General features: G+C 42.9%; 1 protein-coding gene across 12 annotated transcripts in view; it reads left to right on the plus strand.

Moving 5' to 3' along the window:
- The window catches only part of PTPRT (protein tyrosine phosphatase receptor type T), a 430,013-nt gene that overhangs the window by 378,826 nt on the left and 30,069 nt on the right, over positions 1–21,118 (plus strand). For all 12 annotated transcript variants that reach the window (XM_039563312.1, XM_039563314.1, XM_039563318.1 and 9 more), the window contains 2 exons: positions 7,384–7,571; positions 13,082–13,169. In XM_039563312.1, coding sequence (XP_039419246.1) covers positions 7,384–7,571; positions 13,082–13,169 — 276 coding nt within the window. The remainder of the gene's footprint in view (positions 1–7,383; positions 7,572–13,081; positions 13,170–21,118) is intronic.

Raw genomic sequence — 21,118 nt, forward strand, 5'->3', positions numbered from 1 at the left:
TGTGAAACAGCCTCTGACATTGGAGAAATTTCTATCTTGTGACTTGCAGACAAATTAAAACCTTGGCATTCTGGTTTCTCAGACAAATCCATCAGATGTTGGATGTTGCTGTATGAGCAAAATAAGTTTAATTTTTGATGTTTATTAATATGAATTCCCAGGGAAGAAAAACATATCTTAAAAAGGGCATCAGTCATCCCACTACCAATATCTGTCTTTGGGCACTACCTGCAATTCAGTACTGTTTGTTCTCATCTATTATGCCTTCTAATAAATGTTCTGTATCTTCAGTATTGCACAGCTCTCCAGGCTTGGCTGTGACATGTAAGATACAGGAGATTTGGGATTGGCCTCTATCCCAATTCCTGATTAATACTTTTTTATGTAATGCATGTTTTTAGGAAAGTAATTTTCTCTTCTAGTTGTGGACAACTCTGGATTTTAAATGTTTTGCTCAAACTTCTTCACTAGAGAAGTGAATATCTAACAGTAAAAAATAAAGGAGGTAGATTTCCACTTGAAGATGAGGTAGCATGAATATTTTTGGGGAAAATATTCATGTCCAGTAGCTCTTAAAGATGTTCTGGGGATGTTCAGATGTTCTCATCAGGACAGTCTCTTCAGGAGAGCCAGCATGTCCTTCCCTTGCATCCGTTGGCATCTCCTGGCAGCAGGGAAGGACATTTAGCCTTGTTCTTATTCCAGCTGCTCATGAGGATCCTCACAAGAGTCGTTGCCCTGCAGAGAGGACAGAGATTTCAGTGCCTTGCAGATGGGCAGAACCAGCAGAGAGAGCTCTCTGTCACAAAGCCTCAGACAACAGACTGGCTGTGCTTAGAAAGACATAGAAATTTTCCATGGATTTTAGACTTCTGTAGCTTTTTTGCCCATCCCTAATCAGTCTGCTGTGGGTACATCCCCTACCTAGTCTGAATAACTCAAAACTGTTAAAAAGCCAGCATTGCTGCTTTAGCAGGTGCCTCCGCCACTGGATTTTTAAATTGTAGGATGAGTTACTTTTATGCAATGGGTGCTCAAAACTTCAATGGCTTGACCTGTTCAGTTGCATCAGAATCCTCCCAGGCCACGTGAGCCTCTAATAAGGAGCTGTGGGAGAGGTTTTCCCACCACTTCACTGTGCTGAGGTTGGCCAGGGGCAGAATGAGCAGTGGGGCTGCAGACCTTGGCAGGCTGGGCCTGGAGTGAATTTCTCTTACATTTCTTTCTGCCTGCAGAATTGGAAAACTCTGTCTTCCAGTCTTTGGGGCTCATAGTTTCATGTGCTGTTTTGAAGTTTCCAGTTGTTTTCCAGCTGTAACTGAATTGCTCTGAGTGGTGGGTTGATCTGGCAGCCTCTTTTCACCTAGGAAAAGAGAGATTTGACTTGGTGAGGTCCACACATCCGAAGAGCTGCACTGTTACATTTGTACCAAATAATCCCAAATCATTGCCCACCTCACCAAAACAGTTTCTTTGCATCTTTAACAGGGTTTTCTTCTATGTTAACTGGTGAAGAAAATGTATGCAATAGTTTTTATAAGATTAGAATACTCTTATGTAAAAATACTCTCATAATATTAGAATAATATTCTTATTAAAATACTCTTATAAGATTAGAACACTCTTATGCTTGGTGATAACCAAGCAATTCTTACAAAGTTCTAGAAGCTAGAAAAAAATTACTTACTTTTTAAAAAAATTATGGGCATGTGCCAGCTTCTTCATGCCTTTGAAATGAAAGGTGCACCCTCTGCTCTCTGTCAAGCCTGCTGTCAGGCGGCTTTGTTAAGGAATGTGCCCTTTCAGAGCACAGTTGATATCGTTAGATAAATGATGTTTTGCCTTTGGTTTGCCATAGCACTGTTGGTATTGTAGATGGAGTATTAGAGCTGGGTATTTATCATATAATAAAGCCTTGACACGCACAAAAAAGCAAATTATTTTTCATCTTGCACCATATCCCTGGTGTAAGGGGAAGAGGTATTAGCCATGCTCTAGTCACCCTCGGAAGATGTCAGAGAATTGACAACCCTTACTCTAGTGTGGAGAGACTGGCTCTGTGTGTAATTAAATCCATCACAAACACCACTCCTAACATAATTTATTTTGTGCAAAGGGTGTCACATTGCATCTTATCACTTGCCAAGGCTAAGAGAATAAAAATATAAGCAGATATGATAGGCCTGTCATTTCAGACACAGGAGGAATTTCTGGCCATTAAAGCAGAAGTTTTGAGAGAAACTTCTCCACATGTAGAAGAGGACACATCAGTGCACCTTTGCTTTTAGTCGTGAGAGGCATGGGTGAGTTTTCTGGTCAGGGGACAACATCATACTCTGTGCCCAGATACCCATTTCTCAGTCTATGTTTACAAAACAAATGATCTCTAGAAAAGCATCTAAAGCTTCAGTCCCCAAAGGTGCTCTGGATGAGCAGAACCCCTCCCAGAAGCCTTACTGGGATGTTGCACAGGGCTCTGATCACACAGAGCCGCTTCCAGACTGGCAATCTAATTTCTCAGCTGCTCTTCATCTTATCTGTGACATTTATGGAGAAGTTCATCAGTTTTTCTGTGGAGGCAAACATATTTATTTTACTTGTCTGAGTAGCACAAAAGTATAGAACACAAGGTGGTGTAGCAGCAGGCAAGCAATAATAACTCACTGTCAGGGCTGCTCATCAAATGGAGGAAGATTCCACCAAAGCGACCTCTGCTCCAGCTCCTCTCTGCATGCTGGACTCCATTACTTCTTGGCACAATAAGACCTCAGAGTTGATTTCAGCAAGTTCATTATTATTTCCCCAGCAAAGACACACACAAAAAGCACCATTTCTCAGGCAGGGAGAATTTGTGAACATGTGAAGTCACCATTGTTAAATTTGCTTATCTGCCGTTACACACTAGCTAACATGAGCTGAGATAACCGAAGAGTTTCCCAATCAGCCAAATTATGTGAGAGCCAGGGAATCATTAATTTACTGTGTTCTACAAAATTTCAGAGTGTTCTTTGAACTCTCAAGCTGATCACAGAATGGTTTGGGTTGGAAGGAACTTTAAAGCTCATCTCCTTCCACCCCCTGCCATGGGCAGCAACACCTTCCACTGTCCCAGGTTGCTCCAAGTCCCGTCCAAGCTGGCCTTGGACACTTCCAGGAATGGGGGATCATGAAAATGCCAGCTTCCCAAAATCAAAACATCTGAGTTGGCAAAGGACATCTTAGTATGGGGAGTAAGTGTGGCACTGAAAAGGGTTAACAAACAAGATGACAACACACTTTGCTGTCGAAAGCTGCTGATATTAGAAACAATCCTGTCACAAACAGCATGTTGCCAGCAACATGCAGAATACCTGCCTTATTTACAGCTTCACAAATAGAACTGTGGAAAATTGGAAATTGTTCCAGGAGGGAACCGGGGCCCTGAGCAGCCTGCCCTAATGGGACTTCAGAAGCTCTCAATTGATTTACTTTATCAAAGAGAAACTGAAGAAGCGATTTGATCAGTGCCTGCATGGGTCAGGATTTCAAATGCTCAGAGGGCTCTTTAATCTAACAGAAGGTGTAATAAGATTCAGTGCCTGCAATCGAAGCTAAGCAAAATCAAATTGCAATTAAGAAATATTTAGACAGCAAGGGTAATTAACCATTTCCACAGTTTTGGGGGTCAGAATGGAATCACCACCTCTTGAAATGTTTGTAATTTGAATTATTTCTTGGAGCAGTATTCCATCCGTGGAATGCAGTGAAATACGGTGGTGTGTGTTCCTATCAAAAACAAAAGGACATATGACAAGGATAAATGTGCATATGAAACATAGTCCAAAAAAACCCTGATGCACGATCCTGTGTGTTTAGTAATTTCTGAGTATTAGAGCAAATTATTTCACACAACTTTCCCATTTAAATAAAAGCTATTTTCTTGTTTTGCTTTTCTCACTGAAAATTCACCAAAGGCACATGTGCTTTATAGACACTGCCAAAAATTTAGTGAAAAGTCTTGGCCACTTTGTCCTGCAAAGTCATCTGCATTTGCAAGGGACTGGGGACACATTTGTGAGAAGCAGACAGAGAAAAGGGACTGTGGAAAGTTACTTTAACTTGCCTTTAGTGCAACAATTAAAGCAGCAGCCCTGACTTTGCTGGAATCTTTGTTGTCTTTCCCAGTAATAATGGTGCCAAAAGAAATGAGATGTGGTTTATAGCTGCAAACAGAAGGGAAAGCAAAGCCTGTTTGCCAGCCCTCCAAAGACTCTTTTGGTTGACTGTCCTAGTGAGAGCTCAGTTTGCTGCCACCTCCCCTCCCACCTGCATTTTGAATTGCTCACAAAATTGCTGCAAACACATCCTGAGAGGTGCGTGCCTTGTGTGAACGCCTCATTACCCGTGCTTAGCTCCACACTCGTGGGGTGATTAGATGGAGAGGGAGCAATGTGTTACTTGCATCAAGCTTTATTAGCAGAACATGGAAGTGTTAAGCTCAGCTCTCACACAGCAGTTTGTGTCCAGAAAAGCCCCTCTACATTTTACTTGGCCCAGATAAAATTCTGGGGGGAGTAACTGAGAGTCCAGAGCTGCTGCTGCTGTTGTTGGGGTTGGGATTTTTTTGCAGGTAGCACAGGTGCCATGCATGATGTGTTTGTCACGGAGGGCTGGAGGAGGTGATGGCCTGAGCAGTTTCAGCTGTGTGTCCCAGGGTAGAGAGTGGGGTGACCCACATTGTGTGGTGCTTTTCCTTAAGCAGAAACACCTGGGTGAGGCACAGAAGAGGGGCTGCCACAGATCACACTTTGCATTCTTCCCTGTGAGGGTGGGGAGGCCCTGGCACGGGGTGCCCAGAGAAGCTGTGGCTGCCCCTGGATCCCTGGAAGTGTCCAGGTCCAATTTGGAGAGGGCTTGGAGCAACCTGGGATAGTGAAACGAGATGGTCCCTTTCAAACCCAAACCATTCTGTGCTTCTATGCCACAAGAGCTGTTCCTACAATCAGTGGGATTTGCACTAATTTTTATCTCATTGACCAAAGAGACCAGCTGTCACTATGGACTCGAAGGCCAGAGACCTCTCTTTGCTGCTGAGCACCTTTTTCTAGTCCCAGCTCCATACCATGAGTGCCTACCTTGAGGAAAATTATTCTGGAAGGGAGGGGTCACCACTTTCCTGGCTCTCACGTCTCCCTGTGACACATCTCTTTGAGAAGAGAGCCAAGTACACCAGAATTAAAGGAACTGATGAAGAGAGAAATTAGTAATTGCCTGCAAAGGAGCTGGCTGATCTCAGCTCCATTTTACAAGTCGCCTGTGCTCTGTGTGTGCCCTGCCCAAATTAGCACCAGAACCACACGTTAGTTTTAAGACTCCCTTTCGAATTGGGATCTCGTAATGTTTTTTAATTGGGGCTGATAAAAATGCGGCATTACTTGCAGGTTCCTCAGAGAAGCCAATTGTGAAATTGGGTTTGTATTAAACCTAATGATGGAAAATTAAGCATAGTGCGTCTGTCGGAAATGGTCCGCAATAAAAATCTTCTCCTTTTCATTACAGGAGGTTAATAGGGAATAGGGGAGCAAAGATGCACTGGGAAAGTGAATCCAACTAGGGGAATTAATAAGCCTTGAAATTCCCTCTGTTCAGAGTTCTCACACTGTCATTAGTCAGAGCATTAGGGATGATTATACAAATGCTTTGGATGTTACTCTTCCTTAAATCCCAAATTTATTCACATTTTGTATGTGAGGGTTGCTTTGCTTGAGCCATAGTTCCGTAAATTTCTGAGTGTCCTGGGACTGTGACAGTGTTTGTGAGAACCTGGGACTCAGAAATCCTGAAATTCAGGAGTCTAATCTTGAAAGCAGGTGATCACTGTGCTAATTTATTTCAGAGGAGCAGGCTGCGTTTCAGCAGCTCTGATAATTCACCCACCAGCCGTTTTTATGTCACGCTGGTGATCAGCTTGCCCTGCAGCAGTGTCCACTGCTGGCATTCCTGTCTCCTCACAGTCCTGCAGCTCCCAAACAGAGCATATCCCTGCCTTCACATCTTCCCCATAGCTAACAATAAACCAGCCAAAGTGCTGTGTGTCAAGTCTGTGCTTTGCCAGCTGCTGAGGGTGCAGTGTGATGCCCTCAGCTCTTTGCTCCTGCCCGCCTCTACAGGACGGACATGGGGAGCCGCTGCCCAGACTCCACGGTGGTTTCTCAAGCAGAGCAATGTTTACCAGAGCATTGCAAGCCTATTTCTGCCTCATAAAAATCACCCTGAAATTGCAATTTGATTTATTTAATCTTCATCCCTTTAAAAACGTGGCCGTAGTGTTGCTCTCAAGGGGTGGTGTTTCAGCTCTTTGTCTGTGAACTTGCTGTAACAAACAAGTCCTGTGTGGAAGCTCCAGGAGGGTTTGTGAACAATGTGAGGGAGGTACTTTTTCTGTTTGCTAATACCTTGGTTTGGGTAAGGCCAGAAAGAACTGATGCAGGTTGTATGTGTGAAAGGACCTGAACATCTCAGATCCCTGCAAGCACAGGAAAAAACAATGCTGTATTTGGCCAACCACTTAAATTTGGTCGGCTCTGCTGGATAAGACATTGAATTTTTAATTTAGTCTGAGTTCCTGTTGTTAAAGATTGTTCCAGTCAATTGTTTGGTCATTGAAGTTATTATTTAAGTTCTTTTCTGTTAGTTCACTGGGAGTATTTTGTTGTGCATATAGTTTTGCTGGGATATGAAGTTGCAATTCCATCTGCATAGTGATGGATTTCTTTAAATCCACTTCTTTCAAAAAAACCTGCATTTTCTATTAAGTTTACATATCTGAAATTTAAATTTCTGCATGCAAGATAACTACATTTTTATGCTGGTTTATTTTTTTTTCCTGATGATATTACATCTTTGTCAGTGACATATAAAATTTTAGGCCTGAACTAGCAGAACAGTTGAATTTTCCTCAACATCCTGACTTATTTGAAATGCTAATCATCTGCTTGCTGTTCACTTGGGTCCCTCTCAGTTATCTCATGCTGTACACCCCAAATCCTGCCTGAATCTCTTGCTCATCTGTATGTATCTCTGAGCCGTGTTCCTTGCAGGTTTGGGAAGACAGCTGCATAGTTCTGTTGGAGTCGCTGTGGGAGCTCACCCTTAATGTGCCATATCCTTGTTAACCTGACTGGCTGTTCACTCTCTTCCTGTCTTTTTGGATTTGTCTGCTTGACACCAAGTAATATTCAAGTGTGATTTAGTTTTTCTGGGCAAGTGTGTGCTTCCTGTTCATTTCTTCACTTCCTTTTGCCTGCACCAACCTACGGGGTGCTGCTAAATAAACAGAGTGAGAATGAAGCTGGAAATACCAGGTGGTTGAAAGCTTGTTTTGCTTCCCGGTCTCTCCAACAGACAGCAGCCATGGCGAGATGGCCCAGCCAACCCTGACCATCCAGACCCACCCATACCGCAGCTGCGAGCCCGTGGAGATGTCCTACCCCCAGGGGCAGTTCCAGCCGGCCATCCGAGTGGCAGATCTGCTGCAGCACATCACCCAGATGAAGAGGGGACAGGGCTATGGATTCAAGGAGGAGTATGAGGTGAGAGGAACCTTTCTTCACGTGACTGAGTAGGGAAGTTGCACTCGTGAGGGATAGAAGCTTGGGAGGGGAGGGTAACTGGTTGTGAGAGCTTCTTTTCCTTAATTCACCCTCTTAATCCTTTTCTTTCTGATTTTGGTTTTGAGGGCAGGATTTCACAGCGCTGTCAGTCTTTGGAGGCCCTCTGTTCCAAAGAGAAGGTGTTTATTGCAGCACTAAGTGGGTGACACTGTGCTCATCCCCCTGTCCCATAAAGAGCAGACAGTAAATATTCAACAGGTGCTGACCAACACAGGATGTGCAGTCCCTTCCTTATTGATGTGTTTCCCTTGAGCAGTGTGAGCCAGGCTGTGAGAAAAGGAAGGGGTTTTGCCTGAGCTTTTTGGGAGCTCCAAATGCTCTCTCATAATTGATCAAGTTAAATCACAGAGCAAAGACCTGAATGCAGAATTGTTAAGTCAAGGGCAGGTATTTGTGTAGCTTAAATGAAGGTGAAATTTTCCAATATGATCAAACCTCTGGCTCAGAATAGGCTTGACTGGCATCCTCCTCCAGCTCCATGTGGGGAGAGGAGTAAAGGGTAAGCTGGAGAAATGAAAGCTGCCCTCCTTCCCCTCACCTCTTCCCCCTGCAAGCTGGAATGACCAGGAATATAATCCAAATGACCAGAAGACATGATGTTGGGAATGATTTGGAAGAGGAAAACACATTTAGAGGAGAGCAAACAGAAGAGTGAAATATCCTCAAACATATTACTAGACTCGGCTCTAGCAAGCAATAATTATAATGAATGTAGTAAGCTTGTGGGAAGGCAATAAGCAATTAATATGCATAGTGGCATTAAAACTATTTAAAAATAATGTAACAGCTGTGAAAATAAGTTACTTAATGAAAACAGCTCACTTTTCCACCCTGCAAGTGAGGGTCCGTGGGGTTTGTGTCCTCAGTGCTGGGGTTTGCTGTCATAGAGAGCCCATCTTTCCCTGGTCCTCACCAGGGAGCATTTTTTTAATCGGATGGCTTCAAAGACTGTCACAGCAAATGTTTCTGGAAACTGTGTGTTAACCAGGTCTAGGCACTCTTGCCCCATAATCGAGCATGCTAATTAAACTATCAATATAAAGAGCTTTGTTTAATATTGAAAAAGGGTAATAATTCTCTGAGATTTATTTGGCCCCCCTTGGCCTCCATTTCCATGAAGAGTACCCAAAACTACATTGAGCTCAATTACAGATGCCCTAAGACCCAGTTCTTGATGTTCAAGAAGAAAACAGGTGCTGGCATATAGTAATTTTCTGGCGCTGGCATCGCTAATTATCAAAATAGCACATTAGCATGAAAAATGTCAATGCAACTCTCAGCTCCACGAGTTTTGCCTTTCCCAGAAAGTGCTGTCTACAGACGTATATAACAGTGATGACATTACATAGATTTGCATAATTCCTTTCCTTACAAGGACTGGCCTGGAGAATGCCACAAACTCACGAATCCCCTGCACCGTTCCCCCTTCCCTCAACTGTAATTGCAGGCATTTTCCATGGTGGGGTTTGGGGGCTGGAGCATGGGATGGAGGCAGCGCTTCAGCTCCAAATAGCAGCAGGGAGGATGTCAGGGAGTGTGAGAGCTCCTGGAAGGTGGGAGGTTTGAGCTGGCTGAGAGTGGGGGCTCAGCCTGGGATCTGCAGGAGCACAGAGCTGCAAAATTGGCTTTGCAAGACGCTTTGCAGAGCAGCTGATAAAATCTCGAGAAAGAATTTGATGTCTCTTTTAAAATGTGTTTTCAGACACTAATATCAGTGTCACCTCCAAATATGCTCTTTTTTTTTCTTCTAAGGAGCTGATTTTCTACTTACTTTGCAAATTGATAGCATAAATTGCAGCCTGTTTAGTGACATGTTACCAAATAATTTTACTCTCATGAAAAATCACTTTGAACGGAGCGTATCAGTCACACATGACAATCTCTTATCTCTGTGCGTTCCCTTCTCCGCTGGGTAACCTGGAAATTGCATTCCATATTTGTTTAAAGGATGCTTGCACCTACATGTTGTACTACAGACAGCATGTTTTGTTGAGGGCATCCAGAAAAATATTCCTGGTGGCTGCAGGCGGAGCTGAGAAGCAGGATGGGATTGTGTGAGGGGTGTCAGGGCTGGTGTGAAATGGGTGATAACTGGGTATGAATAACAGGAAACTGTCAGCACTCCCCGTGTCTGTGTTATTTTGGGGCTGCCTGCTGCACCTGAGGGCAAAGTGTGACTTTGGGCCTTTTTGGCTGCTGCTTCTGTTCGGTGATAAAACGAGTGGAACAGAAGAGAAAAATCTCTCAGTGGCGCTGGGGGTAGATGGCACTGTTTGGGATTAGGAGGAGCCATAAACATTTAAACGGGACACATTTAAATGTCACCGGCTCCTTCTCCAGAACGTATCAGCTCTGATTTGTTGGGAGCTGTGGGACCAGTCCCATGGACTTATTGCAAGCACCAATTACTGGCTAAGGAGATAATAAGCTTAATTATCCAAACTCATTTTCCGTGATGATTTAGGATGTCACTAATGTACATTCTCCTGCTGCATTACTGAGACTGTTTAGTTATTTCAGATTTTGTGGCTCCTTCCTCAAGCCTTCATAGTGACAGTCTTCAGCTTGTGGAAGTCACCTCTGGATTTTAACCCTTTAATTTCTGCCTACCCATTTTCATGTGGCCAGAAGAAGATCTGGTGGTCTGGTCTATGATGGGATGCTGCAAAATGAATGACTGACATTTTTTTTTCAGATTATGGGTTTTTGCCCAGGTAATTTTTAATTCTGGCTCCCAGCAGCTTTGTGGGAACAGTTTTTCCACCACTGCTGAGAAGAAGATGGCTTCAGGGAGAGGGCCAGGACTCTGTGGCACACTTTGGGATGAACAGGAAGGCTTTGAATCGATGTCGTTGCCTTTGGCAGTAAAACTGCAGCATTGAGGTGGATCAGTGCAAATGAAGGATTCGAGTTTTTGTATTTAAATTAAAAGCAAACAGTAAACTAGCTAAGTTCATCCATTCAAAATTCAAATTGGCTTGCAGTGAGCTTCAGTTTAATGGGAGCACAGTTATGTCTGGGCCATGGTTCTTAGGAAGCTTGATTGAGATGAAGCTGACTTTGAGAGATCTATCCTTGTAATTTCAGCTAAAATTTAGATCAATTTAGTTTAAAAAGCTTCGCTGTAACCTAAATTCCACTAGTGGGAAGATATTTCAGTATAAATTTCACAAAACTTCTCTAAAAAAACTTTAAGAGAGTTTTAAAAGTAGAAAAAGCCTAAAAATCAAGTATAGGGTTTTTTTGAACACTAAAATTCTGCTGTTACCAAGTCAAAGAAAGAAGGGGGAGCACTCCTGTGAAAAATGGATTAAATTCCAGTGCCTGAGTGATCTGTCCTGATTTAACATTGCTGATAATGCAGATAGAAACAAGACTCTTTTTACAATTATGGAGATACTGAGTGCACCAAAAAAACCTGAAGGAACAAAGCATTAGCTGTGCTCCTCATTTTCTGGATGCAAGCCAATTATAATCCATATTCTTGCCTTTATTTTTAACGTCGTTTCAATTCTTGGTGCTGCATTTTTAGTGATCTCACAGAGAGATTATTTGGGCTGTACATGGAGTTACTCCGATTTGTTCATCTGGTGTTTATAAAAGTAGGGATATAAGGGGTGCCCCTGCAAAGGTGCTTTGTGTTCCTCCCCAACCAGAGCTGTGCTCCCTCCCTTCAGAGCTGGACAGTTCTGTGGAAAGCAGGGATTTCTGTGGTATTGAATGAGATGAAAAATCCTGGACTCCTAAATCTTCGGAGGCTCTATCAGCAAATATAAAAACATCAATTTCAGTGGAGAATTGCATGTTCAAGTCAAATGAAAGGATACGGTTTGTTGAAAAGGGATTTATTTGCCCTGAATATATTTTCTCTGGCCAAGATAGCTTCTCCCATGTGGAAGTCAGGAGAAAGGATTTTCTTTTATTTCTTTTTCTTCTCAGACAGCTCTGATTAGGCACCTAATGACTGTTGCCATTCTCTGGTCAATCTGCTGTAATTCGATATTAGTGGAAAAATAAAGCACCTTTTTCCTCAGTCTTTGAAGATGAAAATGAGCCTTCTTCACCTCTTTTCTTTCACTGGGGGATTTTTTTTTGTTGTGTGTGGGTTTGTTGGTTGGGTGTTTTTCCTCAGAAGATGAGCTGCTCTCTGGAAACAACAGTCTGCAAAGGAAATATATGTGTGATCAAAGCCCTCACCAATTACAGAGTTATTACTCTTTCTCCTGGGCTTTTGAATGGGAACTTGGTGTCCCTGTCTTTGTCAGCAGAGCTCATGGCAGTGCTGCAGTGCCTGACATTTTCTGTCCTGGAACCCTTTGGGGGAAATTCACAGCGATCTGCTCTGCCAGGGGTTTGTTCATATTAAGTTTAATTGTAACATCAGTGTTGTAGATCCTAATTGTGTCTCTCTGCTATTCCATTCAGGCACATAATAGACCTGGGTGGCTTGTGAAGATGAATATAAATTCATCTGGCTGAGGCAGATGTGATTCTACAACAACTGTGGTATAAACCCTCCATAATCCCCCAGGGACCAGAAATAATACAACTTACAGTGTTGGTTTTAGTGATGTAGAATCGTGTTGGGGGGTACATCTTGGGGGAGGCAGATCTCTCAAGGCAGTTCAGGAGGGGCTGTTCTCCTCACCCATGATTTTTCTGAGGAAGGACCATCCTCCAGCCTTGTCCTTTGTTGCCATCTGCTGCTTTCCAGGCTCTGCCTTGAAAATCCCTCCTGGCCATGTCTCTAGGATAAAATGGCTCATTCAAGGGTGTCCAGAATCGTTGTAGGGCTGAGCTGCAGATAGGGTGGCACTGTGTGCTGCCAGTTCCTTTTCCCCATCCTTCCTCAACTGAAAGAGCACATTTTAGGAAAATGGCTGTTTATTCTCGTGCTTCATGAGCATGTTTTACTTCGTTTTTTCTCTCTTCCTTACACATAATCTAAAACCCTGAGCTGCTTTATCTTTCCCCAGAGAAAACCAGTAAATGCCTTGTATTGCATCACCCATTATTAACACAGAAATAGGTGAAAACACTCTATTTTCAGCTTAAATATGAAAGGCTGAGGCGCTGGGTTTCAACCATGTGGGTTTTCCTAGAGGTGTAGCCAAATGAAATCTCCCCAAGCCTTGTTCTGCAGGGGAAATGAGGTTAACCTGGGACTGTGCAGCCAGAAACAAATTCTCCTGATCTTTTTAGAGGAGAAGCAGCAGGAGGAAAATTATTCTTGCCTGGGAGAAGCCGAGAGATGCAAATGGTCTGCACTGAGCTCTGCTTTTGCCATGAGTGGAGGTGCCCTTTCCTTGGCCAGCTACTGAATCATTCAGCTCCTTTATTTTTGCCCTGCTCTTCTTCTTTAGGCCTCTTCATCCCCTTGGAGGCATTGGCCAGGTGTTTTAAGCCCTCCCTTGTTGTTTATTTTGCAGGCACTCCCTGAGGGGCAGACGGCGTCCTGGGATACGGCCAAGGAGGATGAGAACCGCAACAAGAACAGATATGGAAACATAATCTCCTGTAGGTGTAAATTCACATTAAACTGAGCTTTCTGTAAGATCTCACACGTGTGCTGTGGAGAAGGCTGTGTTTGAGAAGCTCACCAGGAGCTGGCTAACAGTGCTGAGCGTTCAGTAGTTCAGTCTGTTTGTTACAGGCTTTATTCCTGGGATTTATTTTATTTCATGTTTTTTTAATCATGATTTTACATAACATCACTGCATGTTGTTACACATTTTCTACCTGCCTTGCTTTTTGCTTTAGGTCTGTAGCTTGAGGGCTAAATCCTTTTGTCACTGTTTATGTGATGATGTCCGTTTTCTGTCTATTTTTACTACAAAACCCAGAGCTTCCAGTACCACAAAAGGAGCTGCAGATAGATCAGATTTTTAGCTGTGGCTGAGAGGTCAGGTTTTCTCCTTCCTTGTGGTCGGTAGCCAGTGGAGCAGTCACTGCTTGTCCCCAGAGTGCTGGTTTGAAGGGTGGGACAAGCTTAACTTCTACCTCAGAATCATAATAAGGCAACTGAAAATGCACTAAAACTTCTTGGTTCGCTTCTTTCAATGATCAGTTCCTGTTGATGTTACAGGAATATCAATGCATAGCAGAACTGCAGGGCAGGGAAGACTCCATAAAACCATTTAAGTCAGCTTTATTCTCCAAAGCAGGAGTAAATTCACCTTCCTCATTTTTATCAGATATTTGTGAAGCCTCTTCCAAAGTTGCTCCCCAAAGCTGAGCTTCCCACAAGCTCTCCAGGCAGTTCACCACAGTGTTTCACTATTCCTGATAATGACTGGGGAGGGGAGGTGTGAGAATTCATTATTTTCAAGGGCTGCTGAGCTGCATCAAGTTGGAGAAGGCAAGCTTGAGACCATCAGAACAAGAAATCAGAATATAAATGAATGTGCCGTAGATTTTCATGACTGGGAGGATCTGTAGAATGCTCAAAGAGCAAAGTTAAGTCATGTTGAGTGATATATTTTGTACTGTATTTTTTTTCTTGGGTTAAAAATGAATTTCCTCTAGAACACATAGATTTTACTAAGGAATTACAAAAGAAAACCCCAAAAAACCCCACCAAAAACCACCAAAACAAAACAACAACAAAAACCAACTTCTCTATAATGAAACCTCACCTCACACATAACTACTCCTCTCTTTGAAGCCTTGAAATAAATGATTCATGTGACAGTTTTGGGGAATGACATAGAACAGCTCAGTTCAAGGACCCCATGGTAAAGATGAAATCTGGAAATGAAGATTAAAGTTTGTGAGCCCTGATGTGATGATTCCAGTTCTGCTGCTGGCTTTGTGTTGGTTGTGAGCAGGTCACCAAGTTCACCAGTGTTCTTTATCCGTGTGGAAAATGGAAGTGACAGTACTGGAGTATTACAATTAGCATGAAAGTTGTCTCCCTTAATTTCAGCTCCACCTCACTGTGATCTTTCTGTGCCCTAGTGGCAAAGAGAGACCTCCAGACAGAGGCTCTATTTATCTGTCTATACAATTAACTTCAATTAAATGAGTCTAAGACAGATGAATCATCCAGCTATAAACACGGGATTGAAAGTGGAAGTGCCAAGGTATGATAAAAGGAAAGAAATGTGAAAGACTTTGTTTCTCGGTATGATTTTGAGGAAGCACTTGGCATAATTCAAAAGCAGAGGCAAAAAGAAGCAAAACTGTGTGCAAAAGCCTCCATCTCATTTATGTTAAAAGTGGTCATGGAGAAAACTTCGAAATCCAAGTGAAATGTGAGGAGTTCAGGAAGCAAAATCAAGGAAGATAAATGGGATGTTATCTTAAGGGAAGGTATTCACAAAGACAAATTGTTGTTTAACAAAGAGTGACGTGAGCCTTTTAGCTCTAAATATAAATACAGCAGCAGTGCAGATAGGAGGTGATGAACTTGAATCAGGGAATGCAAAATGTAATCAGAGCTAAGGAATGAGAATCTGCACGGGATAAAGTGTCAGAAAAGAAGCTCAAGTTTGAGGACTGTTGGGAAAGATTTCAGAATGGGGATGAGAGGGTGGAGTGCGCTTTCTTCTCTTCAAATATATATCAGAACAAAGAGTTTGAGGAGGAGACAAGGGCTCTTTTAAAAGTCAGCAAGGAGAATTTAGAAATTTACAATAGTGACATTGAGAAGACTCAGAAGGGAGAAGGAAAGAGGAATGCCTAAGGAAGGAGCATATCATTCATCAGATGTTTTTGTAAAACCATTGCAAAGTTATCAGCTGAGCCTGGAGCCAGACTCCACTGGTGGGCGAGTTGGGCAAAGTCCCTGAGTGAAGTCCAGAACAGAGGATGGAGAGCAGAGCTGAGAATAGCAGGGCAGTGGTTCCCTCCAGGCAGGTCGTGAAAACAAACTGGGCAAAAGCCTGAGCAGAGGAGGTGGAACACGGTTATACCCTGAGCTGTTTGGTTGTACCTCAGTTATGGTGGCTGGTGAGACCCAGAGCAGGCACTGGTTGCCCCTGCCCCTTTATCTGGTAAAAGGCTGCACATGGCAATTAACATTATTTATTTAACCATGGCTTCCATTTCATCACTCCTGGAACAACAAATCCGCTGCATTTTGGGGAGTGAATTGGAAAGTCAGGTTGTACCAGTTTGGCCAAATTTAGAAATATATCCTCTGAGAGAAGGCAGGTTACCACCCCTCCCCCCACGAGGTTCGGGAAAAATAAGTTTTCCTCGAAGGAAAGTGAAGAAGATAAAACTATTTATTTACCAAACACATGGGGAAAGGAAAATAATGCTAAATAATAAAATCTCTCGCTGTGGAGAAAAAAACCTGGGAAAAAGTGTTCGAGTCCTCCCTTTGGTCTCCTCGGAGCTGGGGCTTGGCCCAGGGCCAGGCCCTCTGTGCCCGGTGGAAAGTCCTCCCAATGTGCTCTGAGGTTGAAGCAGTCCAGCAGAAAAGGGAGAAAATCCAAAATTCCAGGGAAGGAAAAGCAAAGTTCAACTCTCAGTCTCTCTCCGGAGAAAAAAAGAAACTGAACAACTGGCCAAAAGCTGACTGGAAAGCAGCAGGCCGGGTGCTGCCTCACTCCCCTGCCGTAGCTGAAAAAAAAGTCCCTATCTGTGTGTGACCTTGAACAAGCTGCAAACTGCTTTGAGAAAGTTTTGCTCAATTTTCCTTCCCCCTCTCAGGCTCAGTTTAAAGGCATAGAAAGGCACAAGAATTAATTTCTGGGCATAGGGCAGCGATATGGGATACACATCACAAAGTCACCCCAAGACACAGGTTTTGATCTGCCTTCTGCAGCGGCTTCAGAGACTGGTGTTAAAATGTGGCTTTGTAAGCCCTTGCAACAAGTAGCACTGCTCAGTGAATCACAGCAGATTAGATCTTGTCTTTCCGGCCTCCTGGGTAACAGCACAGTTACAGGACTGTTCTACTCGGCTCACTGCTCTCCCAGAGCTGCGCTGACATCGTGCCTCTCTCTGAAAACCTCGATCGTGCTGCCAGCCCCAACACCTGCTCTTCTTACATTTGCCAACCAAAGCTGCAGACCAACCTGGGAGCTGATCTGTTCATGCAGAGGAGAGGCAAGAGAACTCAGAGAGCTCTCCCAGCTTTTCATGGTTCCCTCCCATCTGGGACAGGTTTTGGAGCAAGAGAAAAGCGGAGCAGTGGATTTGGGGTCTGAATGACCACAGAAATCCCCTGTGGATGGTGGGAAGATGCAGACAGGCTTACCATGCTGGAGGAAACTCCAGCTTGAACCTTTTATTATACGAGCAGAGTCCCATGAGCTTTGCTCCTGCACTTTTATAAAAGCTGTAAAAACAAAGACAGTTGTGGAGATGCCAGGTTTTTCTTTAGGGGGCAAGCGTAGGCAGTGTACCCATTTATGTGCTGAAGCAAAATGACTTAATTCTGCTTTAGGGCCCAGATATTGAGACCTTCAAAGAGCATCAGAAAGTGGTTGTTGGAGGAGTGATCTATTGTTGTTGGAGGGAGCTGAATCTATTACAGAGAAGAGAAAATGTCCGGAAGCTATGTGGGACCTTTGGTTCTATTTGATTTCTCTCCATCTTGCCCAGCTTTAGAGCCATTACATTATAGGAGAATAAAAACTCTCAGATGAGAGCTGAGGACGAGAAGAGGTAAGATTGTGTTTGCTTCAGCTGATGGAGAGCACTTTCTGTACTTTCCTTTTTCCCACTGAGGCACCCTGGGTTTGAAGTCTCATGATGGTCCACGAGAAACTGTGGGGTTGATGACAAAAGACACTAGAGGAATTTGCGTTGTTTCCTTCATGCTCTGACTGCCATATGCTTTGGGTTGGAAAACTGTGAATTAATCAGAGAATTTTGGGGTGGAAGAGATGAAGAAGCTTTCAGCTGGCACACAGGTGGAGAGCGCTTCTAGCCCACAGACAGGGATAAGGCATAAAATCAAAAAACCTGGAATTCCAGACTAGTTTGGGAGAAGAGGCCTTAAAGCCCGTCCAGTGCCACCCCCTGGGCAGGGACACCTTCCACTACCCCAGCTTGCTCCAAGCCCCGTCCAACCTGGCCTTGGGCACTTCCAGAGATGAGGCATGAACAGCTTGTGCCAGTGCCTGACGTCAGTGTTGGATTTAGAACAGAAATCTTTCAACTTCCAAGCATTTTTATTCCATGATTTCTTCTGTGTTGCTTAAACTATTGCATGTCTGTGCGATATCCACGGACTATGATCCTGAGAGGGTGGGATTTGTCACACCTGGATGTTACCCAGCTCTCATGGCGCAGTCCAGGGTCAGTGGGGGCAGACAGGGGAGGACAGAGGGAGGTCAAAGCATCCTTTAGTCCCAAAACCAGGCTGAATCTCCAGAGCTGCCTGTGTTTCTCCATTGCTGTGTGGGGAGCCCTGACAGGCAGTTTAGATGAGCTGTGTAATGTTTAGGTGACGAAAGTTGTGTGAGATTAATCCAGCGCTGGTGTCAAAATGAGACGTGGAAAAATTGCAATGATACTTCAAATGATCACTAATGGGAATTTTGACAGGAGTTTAAAATGGTAACAATTCTGTGCTAAAATGGGAGCACGGAGCTTTTCAGTGAAATTCTTGTCATTTTTGAAGTCTGTTTTAAGACCCATTTTCAGTCAAACTACTTTTCATATAAATTTAGAGTTCTGGTAACTTGCAGAAGGACTGTAGTAAACAGGGAGAAATAAAACCATTTACACATTTGTTAAAGATTTTTCTATTTTTTTGTAGTCCTAAATGCAATTTGTTTTTGTGTTTCTCCTTCCATATTTAAAGTTTCTTAGAGTCCATTTGTAACACACAGGGATATGATGTCTGATAAATTTAGTGAAGAGTTGAACACTGCTTTCATTTCAGCCTGCCAAGAATCCTGTGTCCTTGGCTAGAGGAGTCCAGTGGATAAAGAGAAGAATCAGAAATAAGTTTTAACCACTGGGAGAGGATATAATAAAGGCATTTGCTGTTCTTTAAATAGCCCTTTAAAGTCTCTAGGCAAAAAACCCCTAAGTACAAGATCCTTACTACTAAGAGCATAATAATTTGCTTTTTTTTTTTTTTTTTAAATCAAATCCCAAAGTTTTTTTGTGGAAAAAAGAAATTTACAAGGGAAGTTATTTTATGAACTTTTATCCAGACTGTTCTCCTAAACTTTTGAACAAGGTTAAAGATACCATTAAGACATCATTAATATTTTGTGTGCTTTGCATATACACAGATTTTTTTTTTTCTGCTGCACTGTTCTCACTTGTAAGAGCAATAAATCTCCCTCAGGAATTAATCTCATTTTAGTAAAATACGCAATGAAATATCTTGAATTTTGTCCTCAGAAAGCAAAGTTCAGCTTAAAGCATTTTTCATTTGGTGTCAAAATATGATTGGACCTGAATGTCTTCTTTAAAAAAAAAAAATAGCATTAATCTTCAGTTCAATTTCTTCATCCTTTATGTTTTTTGTCATATTTGGCTTTAAAAAAAAAAAGGGAAAAAGGAAAACAAACCAACAACACTTTTTTGCACCTACAGAGCATCTTTTCCTTAGCCAAAATTATCCATAATTGGCTGAAATCATGGCCGGGCTCTGCAGTCTGCTTCCCAGGTCTGCCCCATTCAGCTCCCTCTGGATGTGTTCATCCTGCCTGGTTTAACTTTCTCTCTAAAAAGTGGCTCAAGGTGGTGAAACTTAATTTTGATGTTTGGCTCTGTTAAATGAGGAGAGGCAGGTGCTTCCTCCGGGGTTATTCAGAGCGCTCCAGCTACAGACATTGTCTGTGTCCCTCATTAAAAAATGAACCTGAGATTCTTTTCCCCTGTCGTTAGGGGCATTTTTGGTCTCATCATTTTTAGTTCTGTTGCTGCAATGAGTTGAGACTTCCCCAGCGTTGTTGTCTTGTGAAGAGTCAGTAAATGTTCCTCTCCCAAGCATTTGCTCCAGGGTTTGCTTTGCTTTGCTTTTGTTCATGTGGCTCCTGACAAGCTTCCTTTGCTGCTGGAATTGCAAGTGTGAAATTGTCTACGGGAGTTTCCCTGTATTTCATCCACGTGTCCGGTTTAATCAGCTCTTTGTCTGTCTTTGTGAATTGCTCTAAGTATAAATTCTTTTGTTGTCTGTCTAACCACATGATTTACTGCAGCTCCTCGTGTAGTTGCCTTGAGTGCAGGTAATTGGGAACATCAGCACTTGGTGAAATATTCCCCCTTCCCTGTGTCTACAAAGGTTATATTTATTAATACAAATACAGCAGAGCTTTTGATGGATTCACCTGCAGAACCTCCTTTGAATGCAGATATGGGATTTGATAAACACAGCAATGTGGTTGTATTTTTTTTAGGTGTGTAAATCTCACCCAAAGAATGAGCAGAGTAGAATCATTCCTTTACACAGCTGAATGAATATTTAATGTATATCCAAGTCTTGGTTTTCAGAACTGCTCACACATCGGTCTTCACAATTATTATCTGATTCTACATTTACTTACGACATGACTAAACCCCTTTTGACTGAGTTACTGCAGAATAGCACCTCATATTTTTATGTTTCGTTGCTATGATTCTTTTTAATTGAATGTAAATCATGCTTAGGCCTGCCTGTGTTTTCCAAAGTGCTGCTAAACATTAATGCCTTTCTGGCTGAGAGCTATGCTCTATGGAGCTGGTAGGGAGGAAATAAACTTAATGGACTCGATATTATACTTCTTTTAAAAAATCATTTGAAAATGAGTGCAGCATGGCCAGCAGTGACCCCCATAACCCAGTAGCCCCTGCCAAGCAACTGGCCCTTAGAAGCAGATCTGCAGTTAATTGCATACCAGTGCTGGGACTGCCAGAGCAAATCACATCAGCAGCCTGGCTCTGGAGTATCTCCTGTGACAGAGCCCAGCACCAGCTGTTCCAGAGAAAGATCAAAATATTCCCCTGGTGGAAAATCATGACATAATCTGCCCGCTGGGGTAGTTCCTTTCTGCGTCTGAACCGTGGAGCATGCTGGGAGATGAAAAGATTGATCTCTGCTATTTTATTGCCTTATCTAAAGTAACTTTGAATCTGCTCAAAAAGATGAACATTTCTGATTTTGTTGGTTTTTTTTCAACACTGCCTCTGATGCCATGATGATTTTTTGCCTTTTCTTTTATACCTGTTATACCTTTTTACAACTTCTGTATTCTCGGTGCTTTTTCCCTACATTCTTGGACTTGTTTGTGCAGCTAGGAGACTGAACATTTTAGAAGCTTTGTAGGGAGGGGTTAGTGTGCCCCAGACCCCAAGGTCCTCTCCAGAACACATTCTCTAAACCAAGATAGAACCATCCAGGGGAAGGTTCCTTGGGGATGGGGGGCTCACTTGAGCCTCTCATTGGGGAGTCTTTGATAGATATGCTAATTAGTAAAACCTATAATGTGATACCCGATCTTCGGGGGTGTGCATTGCAGCATGCACTTCGGTGCATTTGACCTGGACGTGTCCACCTTAAAATAAATACCAAG

This window comes from Corvus cornix, chromosome 20 (genome assembly GCF_000738735.6).
Source record: "Corvus cornix cornix isolate S_Up_H32 chromosome 20, ASM73873v5, whole genome shotgun sequence".
Classification (NCBI taxonomy): domain Eukaryota; kingdom Metazoa; phylum Chordata; class Aves; order Passeriformes; family Corvidae; genus Corvus; species Corvus cornix.